Source organism: Trachurus japonicus, chromosome 10, assembly GCF_045865225.1.
Source record: "Trachurus japonicus isolate A0001 chromosome 10, Traja_1.0".
Classification (NCBI taxonomy): Eukaryota; Metazoa; Chordata; class Actinopteri; order Carangiformes; family Carangidae; genus Trachurus; species Trachurus japonicus.
In genome coordinates this window covers 19354959-19372912 of record NC_140916.1, presented here as the reverse complement: position 1 = coordinate 19372912, position 17954 = coordinate 19354959, and the positions used below count along the sequence as shown (strand labels likewise).

At 40.8% G+C, this 17954-nt stretch overlaps 1 protein-coding gene across 18 annotated transcripts in view; it reads left to right on the top strand.

Annotated features, from left to right (window-relative positions):
* LOC146979825 (protocadherin alpha-C2-like) overlaps positions 1-17680 on the top strand; it is a 195880-nt gene extending 178200 nt beyond the window's left edge. For all 18 annotated transcript variants that reach the window (XM_085789793.1, XM_085789799.1, XM_085789792.1 and 15 more), the window contains 3 exons: positions 2025-2089; positions 5292-5377; positions 14485-17680. In XM_085789793.1, coding sequence (XP_085645919.1) covers positions 2025-2089; positions 5292-5377; positions 14485-14792 — 459 coding nt within the window. In that variant the 3' untranslated portion in view covers positions 14793-17680. The remainder of the gene's footprint in view (positions 1-2024; positions 2090-5291; positions 5378-14484) is intronic.
* The last annotated feature ends 274 nt before the right edge of the window (positions 17681-17954 follow it).

Below are 17954 nucleotides of genomic sequence, written 5' to 3'. Positions count from 1 at the left end.
TTTACTGTCTCCACTTAAATTAGATTCTGCCTTTTCAAAAGATGAATCGGAATACACTTTGAATAGCAGTAGCATATATTTTTGTTTCTTTGTTTTTGTTTACATTTACTGTGTGGACTGGTAATATTCTAGTTTTGCATTTGTGTCTTCCGTTGAGAGTATGTTACACTGCAGACCTGTTTAGATTCCAGATGCTGGTATCTAATGTCTCTCGTCTTAGCATGTGTTTTCATTTTCCCCATGCGCACCATACGGCCAGCCAGACTACTCTGCCTTCGGCCATTGCCGTGCTGCAACAGGGCAAACATTTTACAAACCCATTCAGCCCCATTTGTGAACAATCTGGCCTTACTTGAATTGTGTCTTTTGTCTTTCTTTCTTCTTGTGTGTTTTGCAAATGGTAAAATTAGACAAAGTGCTTTTTTAAATGTGTTAAATGTCATGGTAACCTATTTTTCTTTCACTGCCAATCCAGTAACTGATGGTTTTTTTGATGAGTGCTTGTGTTCAAATTATCCAGTTCGCCCTTGGTTTTCAGTGTGGTTTCCAGTGTGGTTACATGTTGCAAAGGCGATATTACTGTGAATCTCTGTAGATGTTCTGCTCTGTTTGAATGACTCCAGGAGGAATACCAGGCTTCTCTCATTAAGACCAACTATTGGATTTCAAGGGTGATGAATGACCACTGCAGACTCATAGAGGTCAATGCAGCTTCGGCAGCAAGTGAACATCTGTCATATTTGAAAGGAAATGGGATTGCAAATGGCTGTCTTATGAACTGCGTGGCCAAGCAGGGAGAGTTTAGTGTCCTCATGTGGACTGGTTTAGGTCGAGATTACATATGGTCTAATGTATTCCGCCAGTCATGAACCTGATCTTATAGAAGAATTTCTACTAAACAATGAATTTTAATTATAAAACTATATTTTGTGAAATTTTACGATTGTATTCCTTGAATCATCCTTATTGATAGAAACTTACAATAAGCAGATACTGAAGTCTTATTTTAGGATGCCACAAACAAATTCCAGCACTGACACACGGGCAGAGGTTGTGGTGATATTGTCTCTTTGTGTCACACTGTTAAGATGTGTCTTTGTACAGATGCAGAGCTGGCAGGGTTAATCTGATATCTGCCCTCCCCTACCCCCTCCTTCCTCCACCTGTGACCTTCACAGGAGTGAATTTAGGGAGGGCGGTGGGTGCAGGGTAAAATGTAGACAGGACTCTGCGCAGTTACCATGGTGAGATGTGTCAGACTGATTCAAGCAGACTCTGTGCCAGTGAAACTCAAGGTTTTGATCAGTGTAAAGAGGATATAACAGGGAGAAAGAGCTCAGCAGCAAAGAAGAGGGGGTGGTGAATCTACAGAGGAGAATAAAAGAAAGGAGGGGGTACGGTGAAAAGGAAAAATACTGAAGATAATGGAGGTTGTTCAGAAACCATCATGTAGCAGAGGAGAAAACATATTTCAGTAATTTTGTGATAACTGATTTTCACCCAGTGGAATATTTTGAGTGAAATAGATTGGAGAGAGATGGAAGGCACAGCTGCGGCTTTGAATTACATCTGTAAGCACATACAAGCATGTGTTGGTTGTGCAATGTTTCCATGTTAACGGTTTGCACCACAGCCACTGGGGCCTGTGGACTAACACTGGACATGTAGTCTCAGGACCTTGTGGGGTCATGTGACAGTACCAGGGTCATTGGGCTGCTGGAGTGAAACCTCTGTCATTTACTTTCAAAGGACATGAAATGGAGTAGTGTGGAGGAGGGATGGGGTGTGGGGTTGCTGAAAGGAAAAGAGTGCACGTACCAGATTCAATTCATCATTCACTTTTCTCTGAACGCAGGGGCAAGCTGTCACTGCAATGATTATGTGTGTGCATGTGAGAGAGATGGAGTTTGTGTGTGTGTGTATGTGACGCGCATGCACTAGCAGTTCGCTCCATGACTTATTAATAAGATGGTATTGGCTTTCGCCTGTACTTAAGACTCAATTCCTCTCACTCTCTCTTGCAGCCCAAGGCGCCGAATGCAGACTGGAGATATTCAGCCTCCCTGAGAGCAGGAGGTGTAATGCAGAGGTAAGCATCCCATTTTTCCACTTTGCAGTAAATATCTCAAGATAACTCACCAGTAACACTCTCCATGTTTTGTTAAAAAACCAAAAGGTGTACACTCAACCCACTTGACTGATTTGAGCAAAAAAAAACAAACAAATAATGCACCATTCTCAAACTGGCCCATCTTTAACACCACCCACACTTTGTGGAAATGTACTACCATCTCAGACAACTTGCAAACAGTTTTTCAGGTAACCATCTACAGTAACACAAGAACAGAGTCAATTCATGTAACATAATCCACAAATAGTGTACAGAAAGGTTTATGATGTAAAAGCATAACATGTAGATAAATAACACAGTTTGCGAGTAATTGGTCCACAAGGTTTAATTCCAATGGCATCATTATTTTAAGGACTTAATAGAATATAGACAGGTGCTAGTAAAATGCCCTGGTGTTGATTGTGATGTTGAACTGTCACTGCAGTGTACTGCACTTAATCAATTTTAGTTTGTGGCAATGATTGATACCATAATGAGTAATGCAAAATTTTTACCATAGGGAAAAAAATCATAAAATGTCTTCAGAGTCATTGCCCTACAAACAAGGTGAGGCATTTGTGCTCATTCACAGGTCTATTCCAGTAAAGATGTCTGAGATCATCTCTGTTGTAGCTGTTGCTCAGCTGTGCTGAGGGGGAGGGGTGGGAACAAAATAATTACCATCTTGTTTTACCTACTCACATTTACATTTCTTAATGCCCAGTATTTCTCTTAAACATAAAATCTAATTATGAGAAAATCCCAAATGTAATCAAAACATCTAATTTTAATAATATGAAATCATTACTTTATTAATAACCAATGGGGTGTGAAATATGAGAGAAGCAATACACTGAGGAGAAATGGAGTTGTCGTAAAAGGCACTCTCAGTGTTAACAGACAGATGGAGAACTGACGGGAGGGAGGGATAAGTAGAGTGGGGGTCAGTGGTGGATGAAGGGCAGGTAGTCAGGTGGACAGATGGCCTATCAGGGACACAGGGATTGCTGCATGACCACACCAGTGATCACGTCACCCGTAACACACAGTGTTGTTACCTGCTGTGAGATCAGCAGGACACAACCCAATCAAGGGTCATGTAAAAGAGATGGCACTGGTTACAAATAGCAACTGGCTTAATGATTTTGTCTGTCTGTTCATGTGTTATCTATCATATCACTCTAACTTCTCTGATAGATCTGCATCTTATTTGATACATATCTGATAAGGAATAGATGGAAAGAAAGTCTTCTGGCTTTGAACAAACAACAAATGGTTCTTGAACTCACATAGGCATACAAACACAGAAGTAGTGTATGTTCCTGTGACCATGGCAGTGTTAAAGCTGAAGTACAGTAGTTACATAAAATGATACATAGGACAAGTCAAAGCCTCAGCTCAACAGAATTTGTCTGATGCTGCTCAGCGACATGTGCTTCCTGAGGCCCACATACTGTATGTGATGTGTGTCATAGCATGTGTTGCTTTATTTGTATGTTATCTTTATCTATACTTAATTGTTACAGTCTAATTTGCAATTGAAATGCAATGCCAGATGGCTTTACCTCAAGTCATATAGCCTGGATCTATAATGTAGTTTAGATGTCTTTCCATTATCTGCATTGACACACATATTACACATGTATTTATGTATGTAACTCTGTCTGTAGCAGATTAACAAGAGCAAACCATGTGTGTCATTAATGTAACACAGATTCTCTCATAATTACAGCAGAGATTAATAACGGTTAATGTGCTTGTGTGAAGCAGTCTAACATATTAAATCTTTCTCGTGACTCACTGCATCTGATGTGCCAATACCAAGCCTCACAGAATGTTTATCTAGCTAGTATATACTGACATAATCAGAGCTTGTAAGAGATTTTGGATGCCACACCCAAACACCATGTAATATCACTGACCCATTTCATTTAATCTCTGGCGGAATGCATATTTCCTCCTAATTGTGTTTGTATCTCTCGGTTCATTTTGCCCTCACTGTATCTATCATTTGTAAAAAATTAAAATTAAAAAAAATTTAAAAAAAATTTGGCCTCAGAAAATGATGATGAAGTATGTGGTTTCAGACAGTAGGAGAAGATGAGATGATAAGGAATGAGGGAGAAGGACAGGCATTAGCTGAAAAGTGTATCATCAACCCAGTGTTTGCCATTAATATTTGATCAGTGTACCCAGATGATGGTTATGCTTAGCAGCACTTAAAATGGCCTCCATCGCTAGAATGCTATTCTTCTCTCATCCGTCTTCAGTGCTCATAAACTAAAAACCCATGCTTTTATTTACACAACTCTATTTTAATTCTACAGTTCTTAAGATAAAAACTTCTCATTTTCAGGAAGTGAACAAATTATTGATTCTACAGTTTTACACAATTACTAGAGAGAAATATCAGCTCACACAGACTTCCAGTAAAGAAGAACAGTGGACAGGTGGAACAGTGAGAATCAGAGGACTGTTATATTAGTAGGTTGTTTCTGTATCTGGTTTATTTCTTTTCACTTGAAAAATATGAAATCAGATTAAGAGGGTCTTTAATCGGTTGTCGACACTAGGTGCAGCAACCAAATCATAGAAAAATAATAATTTATTATTGATTAGATATTCTGCTAGTGGTTAGGGTTGATGTCTGGTGACTATGCTGCTGATTTTGTATAATTTGGGTCAACTAGCACTTGGATGCTTCCACAATGCAGTGACCCCCTTTGAACAATGAAAATGTTTCACCAGGATCTTCACAATTAAAATTTTATAGTTAGACTTGAACAGTGTAATCCTTCCCATTTGCAGATAATGCAGAGACAGTGAAGTGAGGAGAACTGTAGTTTGTAACAACATTTCTGTTGCTGTTATTGCTGTGGAGTCTTTCTGTAGTGGGGATGGTGCTGAAATCCCACAGTGCGAGTGTGAAAATGTAACGACAGCCATCTGTAATCCATAATCCAGAGAATGTCAGGAAAATGTAGGGTGAATACTCTAATCCTAATCTGGAATTCACATTTCTGGGATTGTGTTTGCTGTGCCCACACCCACAGACGAACAAGGTTTGAATTCCTAATATTGTGTATTACAGGAGACATGGAGACATGGATGCTTTCTGGACTGTATGTAGGAGAATACCTTACCACTCTGTAATATGTAAATGTGTGTTTTTGTGTTCCAGCTCAGTGCACATGGAGGAATCCTCGGTAATGCAAGGAGCCCAGGGAGTCCTGGTACAGAACTGGCCAACTGCATCCAGTGCCGCTGGTAAGAGTCAGACAAGCCACTTTCAGATAAGCTGATCGGAAATAATTGCAGCAATGGCATGTACAGTCAGGAAGAAACTTAAATAAAGTAGGAGGTCTGCCTTACACACATGGGCCCAGCCAAATCCTAAAAATCCAAAACCGTGACATCCACTTAAGATTTAGTTTAATGGATCTCTGTGCAAGACATTCCATGACACGAAATCAGACAAATCTCTCCCTACTAGCTGATACCAATAACTGTACATTCCTCGAGAGCTTATCAAACCACAAGACAGTAATAAAATGAAGAAAACACAGATATCTGCTGCAAGATTAGCCCAACTCACTCCTACCACTTCCCATAGCTGCCGGGAGAGGAAATGACATGTGCCACGTAGGCGGAGATGAATATCTCTGCAGGAAGAGAGACAATACAAAGACATCGAGAAAGAGAGAGTCGGTCAATAGTTGATTGATTTATCAGCAAGATGTCTACAGAGGAATAAGCCACTGAACCAGAGAGAACAAACATTAGAGAACGCATCAGAGTAGAGTAATAAAACATAATTATGTTCCCTCTTATTTTAATATGAATCTCTTTCCACCTGTAGCTCTTTTATACTCATAATCACAAAGCCCAAGGATGGATGGCAACCAATAATATGGTAACTCTTTATAATGTAGCTCTAGCAGCTATATCAGCATTTACCTGTACCTAATAAAGAGGCCACTGATTGTATGCACCTGTGCCACACACAATGTGCAGTAGAATTCTATCAGTTTTTCATTATTGGATTGCATTATTATTTTAATATTGCTCTCATGTAGAACGATCTTCAAAAGAACCTAAGCCATCAGGCAATTCACTTGCAAGACAGTCTGCGAAAAGGCAAACCTGACTTCGACTCTTATTTAAAGAGAATTCTAATCAATGACAGCACTTTAACTGCTAAATATCTGCAGGCAAGTGACGCACAGGGAGAGGTGTTGAATGAGTTCATTCGTTGATGGTCGTTAAATCTAAATTTAACTTTTTGCACCTTTTGCCGCATCGTTCTTGTCACATTATGCAAGGATATTGCAAGGGTGGAATAGACTTGGATGCAGTGTTTCTACTTCACTAATCAAGACTGTAGCGTTGTCCTAATTATGTTAAGTGATGATGACAGAGGGGTCACACTTGATGCAGAGAAGTTGCTTTATTTGCATGCGACAAAAAGGACCTTTATCAGGATGCAAGAGACATCAGGAAGGCTCAAACAAAGCGCTGCAAAGGAAGTGATGAGAAAACAGTGCAGGATGAATCGTAAGAACAAGAACACTGGAGCAAAACAAAACTCAAAACTGACAGCATACCCAATGCTGGACGACATTTCACGGACATTGTAATGTGAATGTCATTGCATATGATGCCATATCTCCTGCCCCTAACCAAAAATTATGACCAAATGCGTACACAGTGTCAGCGCCATCTGTGCATTGAGGAGAATTCTCTTGTCATCTCTTGACTTTCCTCATGATGACATGGCAAGTGGGGTCAAAAAGGATTAAGAGTGAAATGGAGACAAGACTACCCCGGTAGAGGAAATTGAAGGAACAAGGCAAGAGAATATGATAGGCCTATGTGCAATGAAAAGATTGGAGCGCAGGCGACACGGCAATGAAGTTTAGATAAAGAGGCGATTTGTAGAATGTTGAGATGGCCTGCTGGTGTCTTTTATAGAAGGAGGTGGGTCTGGGCAGGCAGACAAACTACCCACACACTAACTACTGTCTCTTCCTATCCGCACGCACACACGCACAGCCTCCTCCGTTCTGCCATCGATTTCTTGCCTTGGCTGAGGACTTACAGACTGCAGGCACTTCAAAACATGAGAGATAGATGGATAGAAAGACAGAAAGAGGGAGAACAGAACAGGCAGAAGTGACATCTTCAGGGTGGGTCAGTGCTAACAAGATCATCTGGCGAGGATTTAAGGTGGTCCAATTAAGCCATAGCAGTTAAACAACAACACATTGTGTGCACTCATGTTGATTTGCCTCTAGGCCAGCTGTCCCTTCTTTATCTCACTGTTAGTCAGATTAAGAATGGAAATATTACCTGGGGGCTATATTAGCTCCAAGTCAAATTTAGGGTTGGACTAAGGATAATTCAGGGTAAAGAGCGTCATATAATGTGAAAAGCTTTTATTTATAGCGCTCTTTTACTGGAGGACACGATTTGTGCTCTGACTTTCAACTTGATTCTTGTTGATCAGAATCTCCGAAATGAGAGAAATGGAGATATTGATTCAATGTGTCCTGTCACATCACTATGAGTCATAGGCTATTTATTGCTGAATTGTCTTGTGTATTAGGCAGACGGTGGTCCTTAGGTGGATAACAGGAGAATATGGGAGTTTAGTTTGGCAAGGGAGTTGTATTAGTCTGGGTACTGTATCTACAGGGTGTTGCTCTGCCTCATAGACTATTTTTTGTTTCTATGTGAGACACGGAGCTACAGTCGACAACGCCCCTGTCTCTTCCCCTCTGATTTAGACCGCAAGTGTTGGTGTCACTTTGTGTGCGTGTCACTGCATCTTATTTTGTGTCTTCCTATGTACACACCTATATGTATGCGCATGAGCTTGACTGTGTTTCCAAGTGTGTTTTGGCTGCTTTGTGTGGCGCTCCTGCTGTGACAGATGGAGCACAGCCCACACCCAGATTAACAGACCCACATTAATGAAATCAGGGCTCTGCTCGCTGTCTAACTCTCTCTCCCTATCTGCTCCTAGCTCTGTCTGTGTCCTCCTCCTCTGTCCCCCTCTCTCTCTGTCACAGCTCTTTCTCTTAACCAAGAGCACATTCAGAATTGTGCATAAATTGCAACTATCCCCTGGGGAGATGGGCAGAGAGATGGAGGGAGAGGGGGGAGATGGGTGGTTTCACTAAGCGACATATTGAAAAGAAACAAGACACGGAACAATGAAGGACAAGGTGAATAGGAAGAGGTAGAGAAGTGATGGACATAAATTGTTTGTGGGGAAGTGACAATGAGTAAATCGGAGTGATTGAGTGTCTGCAAAGGAAAGAGAGGAAGCTGTGAGGCTGCTGTTGCTAGGGGAGAGTGGTTAGACTAGAACGAGTGAGAGAGAGGAGGAGAGAGAGAGAGCTTGCAGCATTATTCTCCATCAGCACAAGCACTGTCACCATGACTCCTACCAATGTCCTACTGCTTCACTGGAGGATGTAGTTTCCACGGCAACCATTCATAGCACCTAATATTGGCAGGAGAGTGGGGAGGGGAGGGCAGTGGGGCTGTTATATACATGGAAGTGCAAACATATGGTGTGGGACCAAAGGTACTGAAGGGGAGGGGTGGGGAGTGGGGAGGGGCGAAGGAGGGAGAGGAGAAAAAAAAAAGCTCATTGTGGCATCAGGTGAAGGACAAACTAAAGCAGCATGGTGGGGAGTGATACATTCAAGGGAGGGATGTGTTTGGAGAGTGAGAGTTGGAAGTGTGAAGGGAGGGAGAAAGCAGAGGAGTGAGTAACAGGAGGAGAGTGACCTATATTCACTGGGCGGTGGTATACTGCGGAGGTGGATGCAGGTCTGCTGTTTTCTCTATCATCCCAAATCGCATACACATACACACAGGAGCACATACACAGAGGAATAGAGACAGATCTGATTAGAGTTAGCAGTAATCAACTGCAGCAGGCACCTGTCAAGGCAAAAATAGACTCAGGGGTAAACGCCAAATGCGAAGAGATGGGGGAGAAAGTGTGGAGAGATGACAGAGAAAGAGACGAACAAGACAATTCTCTAAGGATTCATGCATCATTTTGCTTCGTCAATGCTTCAGGGCTAGAGCGTTTGAACTGCTATGTTGAATTTAGGTCTGTTTAATTTTCTGTCTCATTATGACCAAAAAGGTAAAGAGGAGATAAAGATGGGAGCTTGCTTGTCACACTTTGTGGCTACAGTCTTGCAGGTAATGTGTATATGATGGGAAAAGGTTTTTAGCACATTTAGAAAGGTAAGGTAGAACAATCTAGAAGCTGGCAGGGACTTCTCACTGTTTCTGGATCCCTCCTCCCCATCTGTTTCCTATTCTTGACTTCAGTTATTTGCTCACCTTTATTGTCACTCTGTGTTTTTTTTTGTTTTTTTGTTCCTACCCTGCACTCCCAGAGTCTTTAAATATCTAGCCAGCTCTTCCTCTCCCACTTTCTCTCTCTGGAGAGTAAATCAATTCCTACTTTGCCATTTATTGTTATAGCACCTACACATACTTGCATGTGCTACACACACACATAGACACCCAGATAACAGCTCAAAACTCCTACACTTACACCAACATGCAATGTTATTTTTATTGCATGAAATCCTGTCACTTGGGATCGCTTGTGTCCACCATCTGCCACATGGTCCAGCTGGGAGCTCACAAGGTGCTCAACCTGGCATTAAACCCAAACAGTCACACAAAATTGCACACTCAGAAATGCTAATGTGGAGGTTTAATTGTTCTTAAACACCTGCAACGAGCCATTATTATTTTATTTTTAACCATGACAGTGTTATTTTTGTATTTCATTTACTGTGAGCAGATTGGAGGAAATATGGTAATTTATGCAGGCATTCAAATGTATTCTTCTATCACCACCCAGGCATAACACTGAAAACACAGACGCATGAATAAGAATTAGGTTTTGAATAGACACAAACATCACATTTTGTTTTTATCAAAATGTACACACAGGCTGCACAGCACAGCACACTAACCGACGTAGGTACTGTCCGGGAGAAGGGCGTGGCTGACTGTTCGCTATCATAACTCACATTTTTCTCCACCACTGCAGTGTGAAAAACAAAACGAAGTGCACCTTCAGGATCTTTTAAATCCACTTCCCCTCCTCCCACCCTTCGTTTTTGGTAGTGAGCATCGTGTTTCATATCTGCATCCTTGCACTTCCTGGCCCCTCTCCTTCCTCCTCCTCCTCCTCCTCTCCTCCTCCTCCTCTTCCTCCCCAGCTCGTTATGTAACGCTGCACTGCGCTCCACTGCGCTTCTGCCCAACTGGCCGATGGTAGGGTGAGACGAGGGGATGAATAAAGTAGACGTGGCAAATTGGAGCTTGGGTGATTTTAAGTGGCTGTGAAAACCTTGAGCATCACAGGGGGGCAAAGGGACATTCACATTCAGAGGATTGAAAGGGAGGAATCAGAAAAACCACAGACTAATGCAAAATTATTGATTACGATGTTTCATTTACAGGGTTTAATAAGTACTAGGGCTGTGGGGAGTTGTTGTCACAATGTAACTATAGCCATCCTTGTATCTAATTTGCCTGGTAGTTATCACTGATGGACAAGCTGTTTAATACCCAATCACATTAATGTTATCATAAACACTGATAGGCATGATTAAGACTCTTGTCAATAACTGGGAGGGACGGGTGCTGGCTGGCTGAGTTTTCACGCTAGATTATAGGAAAGGTCAGAGGAAATGAGAGATAGAGAGGAGGAGTGGCATGGGAACGAGAAGGAGGGAGGTTGTGTGAGAGGAGCAGATAGGAGAGGAGAGAGGAAGTTTTGCTCTGCAACAGCCATCGACAAATCAGATTGAAGAAATGGTTGTATGGAGATCAGCAGTGGGTGAGGTGAGTGTGTTATTATCATAAAGGAGAAGCGTGTAAAGGAATAGAAAGAATGAAATGACACATAATGAAACATTATGAGCCACAGGGGTAAGATGACAGATGTGTGCAGTTCACATACAGTATAATCACTATTGTCGTTGTCATCAAAGTGACATGTTCTTGGAAATATTGTGTAAAAAAGTAATGAACTTCGCAGACTAGTGAAGACTGTTGTGACAGTGGCTCTTCAGTTGTATCAGAGTTTAACACAGTCAGACTCCACCATGCTCCATGAATTCTCTCCTTTACTTAAGACATTGACCCTTTTTAAGAGAGTTATCCTAACCCGCCTCTATCTTTTCCATCTGTCTGCTCTCAGCATGACTCATCACTCTCTGGGGTGTTGTTTTGTTTATGAATGTAAGTTTGCATGGTTGCACTGGTGTCTCATCAAGTTTACAAATTGGTATGGACAGGTAACTTCTTAGGGGCAAGAAGGTGGACACTGTGGAGCAAGGCCAGCACTCAAATATTATGCATTTATCATTCAGAATTGTTGTGCTTTCTGTTTTCCTCCTGAGATAATAGAATTAGGGTCATGTTTCTGCTGGGGGAGTCAGATGAGGACTTATCAACTGGGGGAAGACTCTTTTGCATTGAAAATGAATGTGATTCTATCTGTCTTTGTGTCCTCACAGAGATTTCATGTGGAGGAAACAGTGACTGGATCTAGGCTGTCCTGTTCTAATCTTCTCAGTCTCTTTGTCAAATTTTGTCTTCTCTGTGCAGCTCTTGCATCTGTGCTGTCGCAGTCAGTGAAGGCATGCAAGCTTTTTGGGGAATAGAGATGTGAAACAATTCAAATGCATGACCCATTTAGTTCTTTTTTTATATGATATTTCAAAAACATCCAAGGGAATAATGTTGTGTAACAATTTACACTACTTTTGTGCAAATTATATTCTCCATCAATAGTTTTTATTTTATTTCTGTGTGTTTTTTAAAATGTAAGAACATAGTACCACCCATAACAATTTCCTATTACCCAGTGTAACAATAACATCTAACAATAAGAAATTTACATCCGTCTCTCAACTAATTACAACATACTTACATTATACAACATACAAAATGATCTCTGCTTCAACATGTGCATTTCCTCTGCAAAAGGAAGAGCTTTGCAGCAGTATGTGCCAAGCCTGATTAGGACAAGGATTGTCTGCGAAATAGGAGATGTCATGTTTACTGTCCTGTGAATTTACTCTGCAGATCTCTCACTGTGAGCAGAAATCACAGCAAGTTAGAAATTTTAAATGGTGAAATATGGAGTAATATGGACAAATAAGAAGCATGATCAAAAAATGTTATTAAAAGCAAAAATAAAGATTAAAGAGGAAAAACTGAAGTACATCATATTTGAAAGAGGGGAGTAATGATCATCACAAATTAAAGCTTCTTTGTTTTACTGTATTGATCATCCTCCATCTTTGTAACAAAGCGATTCAGTATTTCAACAGTCAAAGACAAACACATTAACTGCATGTGTGAGCTTCTCAGTGGTATAATGGAGAATGAAGGTATTATCATCACCTGAACCACTGTTTGTCATATCACTAAGATCATTGTGTCTGTATGAATTTGATCTTATAAATCCCACAGTCACAGTCAGAATTACATGTCTTTATCCAGTTGTATTTAGGATCACAGCTCATTTGGTGCAAAACATTTTGGGGCTGGCTGGGTAAGGAAAGGGGTAAGATAATATTGGAAGCTGGTATTCTCTGCCCTGGGTACTACATGAGGTCAGGTTTCCTCTTCCAGACACTGTTCCTTCTGGTTGGATGGAGCTCTGCTCATTTAATCTCCCCTTTGGAAAGAACTCAGAAAAGTAGTGAGAGGAATAAAAGGAATATGTGAGGGCAACTGTGGCAAGTAGGTCATTGCTGCGAGGAAAGAACCTAAATGACTGAGCCTTTCACTAGTAGAGTGTCCTTAAGTTTGTTACATTGCACATTGACAGAAACATGGTCCTGGACAAATTGCTTAACCTGCCAATTACTTGGCAATTACTAATAATGTTGTTTTTCTTTGTGTCCATGTTTCTTCTGAACAGTGTATTTTTCAAGAAGAGGTCATTTATGTCATGCTTGTCTATTAATTTTCAGGTAGCGATTTGCACAAACGAGCAATGTAAAGAATACTGAGAAGAGTGAAATGTCACTTTCTTTGCAAAACAGTTTAGTTAAATTTCACTGAAATACCGCAGCTTTAATTCATGACCTTTCTCAGCCTTTAACATAATGATGAAGTATTTAATGTTTCATCAAAGAGTGCCACAGATGTTAGCTTTGGCCAGGGGGGAGCCTTTGATTCATTGCCCACTTTGCAGCCTCTTCTCGGAAACCTCCCATTAAGTTCCACCACCTCTTGCCTTTTATAAAATGTCACGGTTGTTTTTCATAGAATGCCACTCATTTTTAACCGGTTAAGGTTTTTACAGTGGCCACTGTGGAGATTAGTGAACTCTCCCTACGGTCAAACTTGATGCATTTGGATTGATTTATGTTTATAAACGCGTAGGGCATATTCCAGTGTGCCTTCATTTAATTTGTGGCAGCTAATTTTATGGTCAGCCACAGAGGCTGCCTCCTATGCACATTCTCTCAGCTCAAAAGGTGCAGTTCAATGGTGGTATATATGAAAATGTATCATAACTAAATACAGATATTAGATAATTGCATGACGAAAGGCTGCAATTCAACCCTGATTAGGAATAGCAGAAGAAAATAAATGATTAAATGACAATTGTGTTAATAATATAGTCAATGAATAATATTATTTATGGAAAGAAAATGACATATAGGAAAAATGCAACCCACTTTTATCCATCTAGTAGCTCAGCAAACATCACTACATTTAGTCCATAGATGAAATTATTGAATAGAAATTAGTGGTGAAAACAGAAAAATGTGTTTTCCGACAGAAAAGATGATTACTATCTGCATCTGTTCTTCAGAGATGATGATTTTCCACCTAAAACGTACCCTGAAAATTGAGTGAACATAAGTAACTTCAGCAGAATGTGCATATCAGCCGCCCCTATCATGTCTTCCTTGGTTATTAGTTCAACATTCCCTTAAACATGCATGCATGAAGGACAAGCACAACCTTAGATGAGGGGCAAATTCTGCCTCCAGGCTGGAGTGTCGAAGAGCATTTATGATATTCATTTAGGTGTTGAATGCATTACAAAGGGGTTGGAAGAGGCTCAGTAAATCTCACCTAGTGCATCTGAAAAAGATATGCCAATGAAAAATATGCAGTTGTGGCCTGTAATTTATAGTGTTTAATATTACAATACAGCAATTGTGAAATATAACAGTTTGATACCTGTGAGTAAGAAAATCATAATATTTTGTGTAATATAATAATTAATGACCACATCCGTTTGGAACAAATAAAGAGCAAATCATAACCGTCGTTATTCTCTCTGTTTCTTTCAGATGGCGAAGGGGGAGAGGTGTCCCCCCCAATGGGCGCTGGTGTAGACAGTAACAGCTGGCACTTTCGCTATGGCCCCGGCGGTCCTGGTGCACCCCCACAACACCTGAAGCCTGGAGAGGTTCCCCCAGAAGCCTTTATCATCCCTGGCTCACCGGCCATCATATCCATCAGACAGAACCAGGGAGGCGAGGACGACAAGAGCGATTTCATCACCTTTGGAAAGAAAGAGGAGGCCAAGAAGAAGAAAAAGAAGAAGAAGGAGAAGAAAGACAAGAAGGATAAGGGCAAGGATGATGGAGACGAGTAGAGGAGCAGAGAAAGAAAATGGCAAATTAGAAAAGGGCGTTGTTAAAACAGAGGTACCAACCAAAATCCACTGGGCAAAAAGAAAATGTGAAAACTATCATAGATTTTCCAATTTCATTTTTATTACCTATTTTAACTGATAACATTTTAAAGCTGTTTCTGTTATGAACCTGGCCTTACCAAGATTAATTTTACCTTCGGCCTCTTGCTGAGGTAAATTATTGATCTTGCCTTTATAAACAATAAAATGATTGATTTTGCTCCAAGCCCCTATGTGCCTATAAACCCTGAGTCAACTCATGTCAGTCATCCTTTCCAGTTACGGAAGGACCACTCTTTGCCCTTTGCCCTTGTCTTGATTTCTTTTCTCCTTTAACCCACTGGGCACGTTGGCACCTCTGTCTTACCCCCTCCCCAACTACAATGTGTAAACAATTCTCTCTGAGAGAAGACAAATACTTTGTACCAGAACAACGAAAAGCTCTGTGCCAGCCAAGGAAAAGAAGAACGACAGAAGATTGAGACAGATATATGTGATCTGGAGCTGGACACACACTACTTGTAAATAGCACAGACGAGAGTCACTGAAACTAAGGCTAACATGACACTGCTGCAGATTCCTCTGGTAATTACCAACAGTGTTTCCTGAGATCTCAATGAAACCACATGCACACGCATGCTCACACATTCAAACATGCAAACACAAATACACACACTTGCCATGACAAAGTGGACACAGAAAGCACTTGAGACCTAGAGAGACGGAGGGGAATTTAAAAAAAATGGAGAAAAACAACTGACATCGAAGAAATGTGCTTAAAACCAGACACTGCAAGCTTTTTTTGCCCTGCACGGTCTACTATGCGGTGCACACGTGTACATCCACTCTCTCAGGATGGAAGCAGCATCCTTTGTAATCACTCTGTTTTTGCTCACTGCATTAGAAGGACACGGAGAGTTTCACCTCCAGCCAGATCCCCAGCTGAGGAATGCAGAGAGCACCAGAAAGATGGAGAGATGGGAAGTTACCTCACATTCTCCTGAGGATCACAAAGGGGAGAGTCCAGCTGAGCTGGCTTTGTGACTCCGCATTCAGTCAGTGGACTCTGATGAAAGTGAATACAGAATATTAGAGTCTCGAGATTTTGATAACACCTTCTCTTCCCTCCCTGCCGCAGCAAAAGCCTGATGCTTTCTGCTTTGAATGTTTGGTAGCAACCAGTCCTTACCTAATACCTTGAGTTTACAACTGCTCACCTGCTTGTACTAACCCCAAGCTGCCACAAGTCATCCTCTCCTCTCCCAACTGCCTGTTTTCCTGCAGTCACCCATCCCACTAACTCCCTCTACATGTGATTATAAAGTTTGTGAACTGATACTGTTTTCATTTATTCTCCAAAAAGATTCATTATAACATACCCAGGTTTTTTTTTCTTCCTCATAGCTTTAACTGCTTTTTTGCGTGTCATGCCCGCCCCATCTATCCTCACGGCTCCTAACCCCGGCTCTGACCCCCTGCTCAGGATCGATCCTGGCGATGGCCTGCTCTGAACATTGTGGTGTGCTGAGAACAGCATGGAGTAATGTGGATGAGGCCTGGGGAAGCCCAGTCGGGGGGTCCACACCCAGAACTCTTGTCAGATGTCTCTCTAAGTGCAAAACGGTTCAGTGCTTTTAACTTGTGAATACTACAGTTCGATGTTCATTTCCTGTTTGTAGCCACTGATGAGAGGGGACTAGGTGGGATGAGGCAGATTACAGGGGTGGAGGACTGGGATAAAATGAGGGGACAGGTGCCGTGGGCTGGCCCTCCACCTCCATGTACAAGAGGAAAGGTTTCTCCACATTGATTGTTTAGGATCGTCGAGTCACATATTAGCTTTTATGTACGCTGTAAATGTAGCGTAGACTTCTCATAGATTGTCTCTACATTAGTAATTGAAACATGCTAAAAAATATGGGCATCTAGGGATTCCCATCCCACAGCTATATCCCACCAATCCTCTCTCAGGAGGTTTTGAGAAAGGGGCATGCACATGCCTCAAGACCTGCTTCTGTTGGTTCCCCTTCCCTGCCTGTAACTTGTTGCCACGTCCCCAAAGTTTTGCGGCTCAGTATGACGTCACTCCATTAAGTGGCTGCTGCATGTACTGCTCTAAGGAAACACATACTATATAGAGAAATATATATATAAATAGATAGATGGCTATGATTTTATTCTTTTGTATTATCATTTTTCTTCATTATTCACACAGGAGATATTTGTATGTACTTCTGTCTCTGCCAAACATCTACGTACTACAATCTTCACACTCCACAGATGTTGTATGGCATCCACTAAACCTCTTTAGATATTTGTAAATGCTATAGTGTGATACCTTTCAACGCAAGTTTATTATTTTTTCTTTTTCCAAATATGATTTTTGCTTTTGAAAATAAGCAAAGCAAGAAAAAAAGAAAAAAAATCACTCTCTGTGTCTGGCTTTGACATGACGATCTAACTAACACTGTAATATTGTAACTGAAATATGTATGATCCTATGATGAGCTATCACTTCCCTTTCACTCTTAAAAAAAGAAAAAATGACAGAAAAAAAACCAGTGTAAAAAAAGGTATATGTAGTGTATGCTTGTGTTTAGTGAGCGTTCATGCTGTCATTCTTTCCCAATGTATGGTGGTGAACTATGGTGGCAATGTGCTGTCCTAAATGGATAAGCCCAGATCTGTTGTAAAACCCTTTTTTGTACACCCGCTCATCAATTGTAACAGTGAAGTAGTGAATTTCATTTATTTCATTTATTTTCTGACTTTTTTATTTTACCTAAATGGATACAGTGGTAATGTGTTTTGTTTATAAATCACTAATAAAGTTTTCTTTCTTAAAAATACATTTTACATTTATTGTCTTGGGGGAGAATTTGTTTGTGGGTATTTGTGTGTGTACACGTGTGTTGCTTTTCCTTTTGAAATTAAATATGGGGGATAAGTAAAAATACTGAATATTGCATTTGGATATCAGGTTTTAGATTGTAAGGATCTTTTTAGCCCATGGTAGTCTAATAAGTAATAAATAACACCGTTTTTAATTAAAAGATAATAGCCTTAATTAGAAATCAGTATCAGAATTGTTCTTTACAGATGAGATTCTTACCTCTAGAGAGA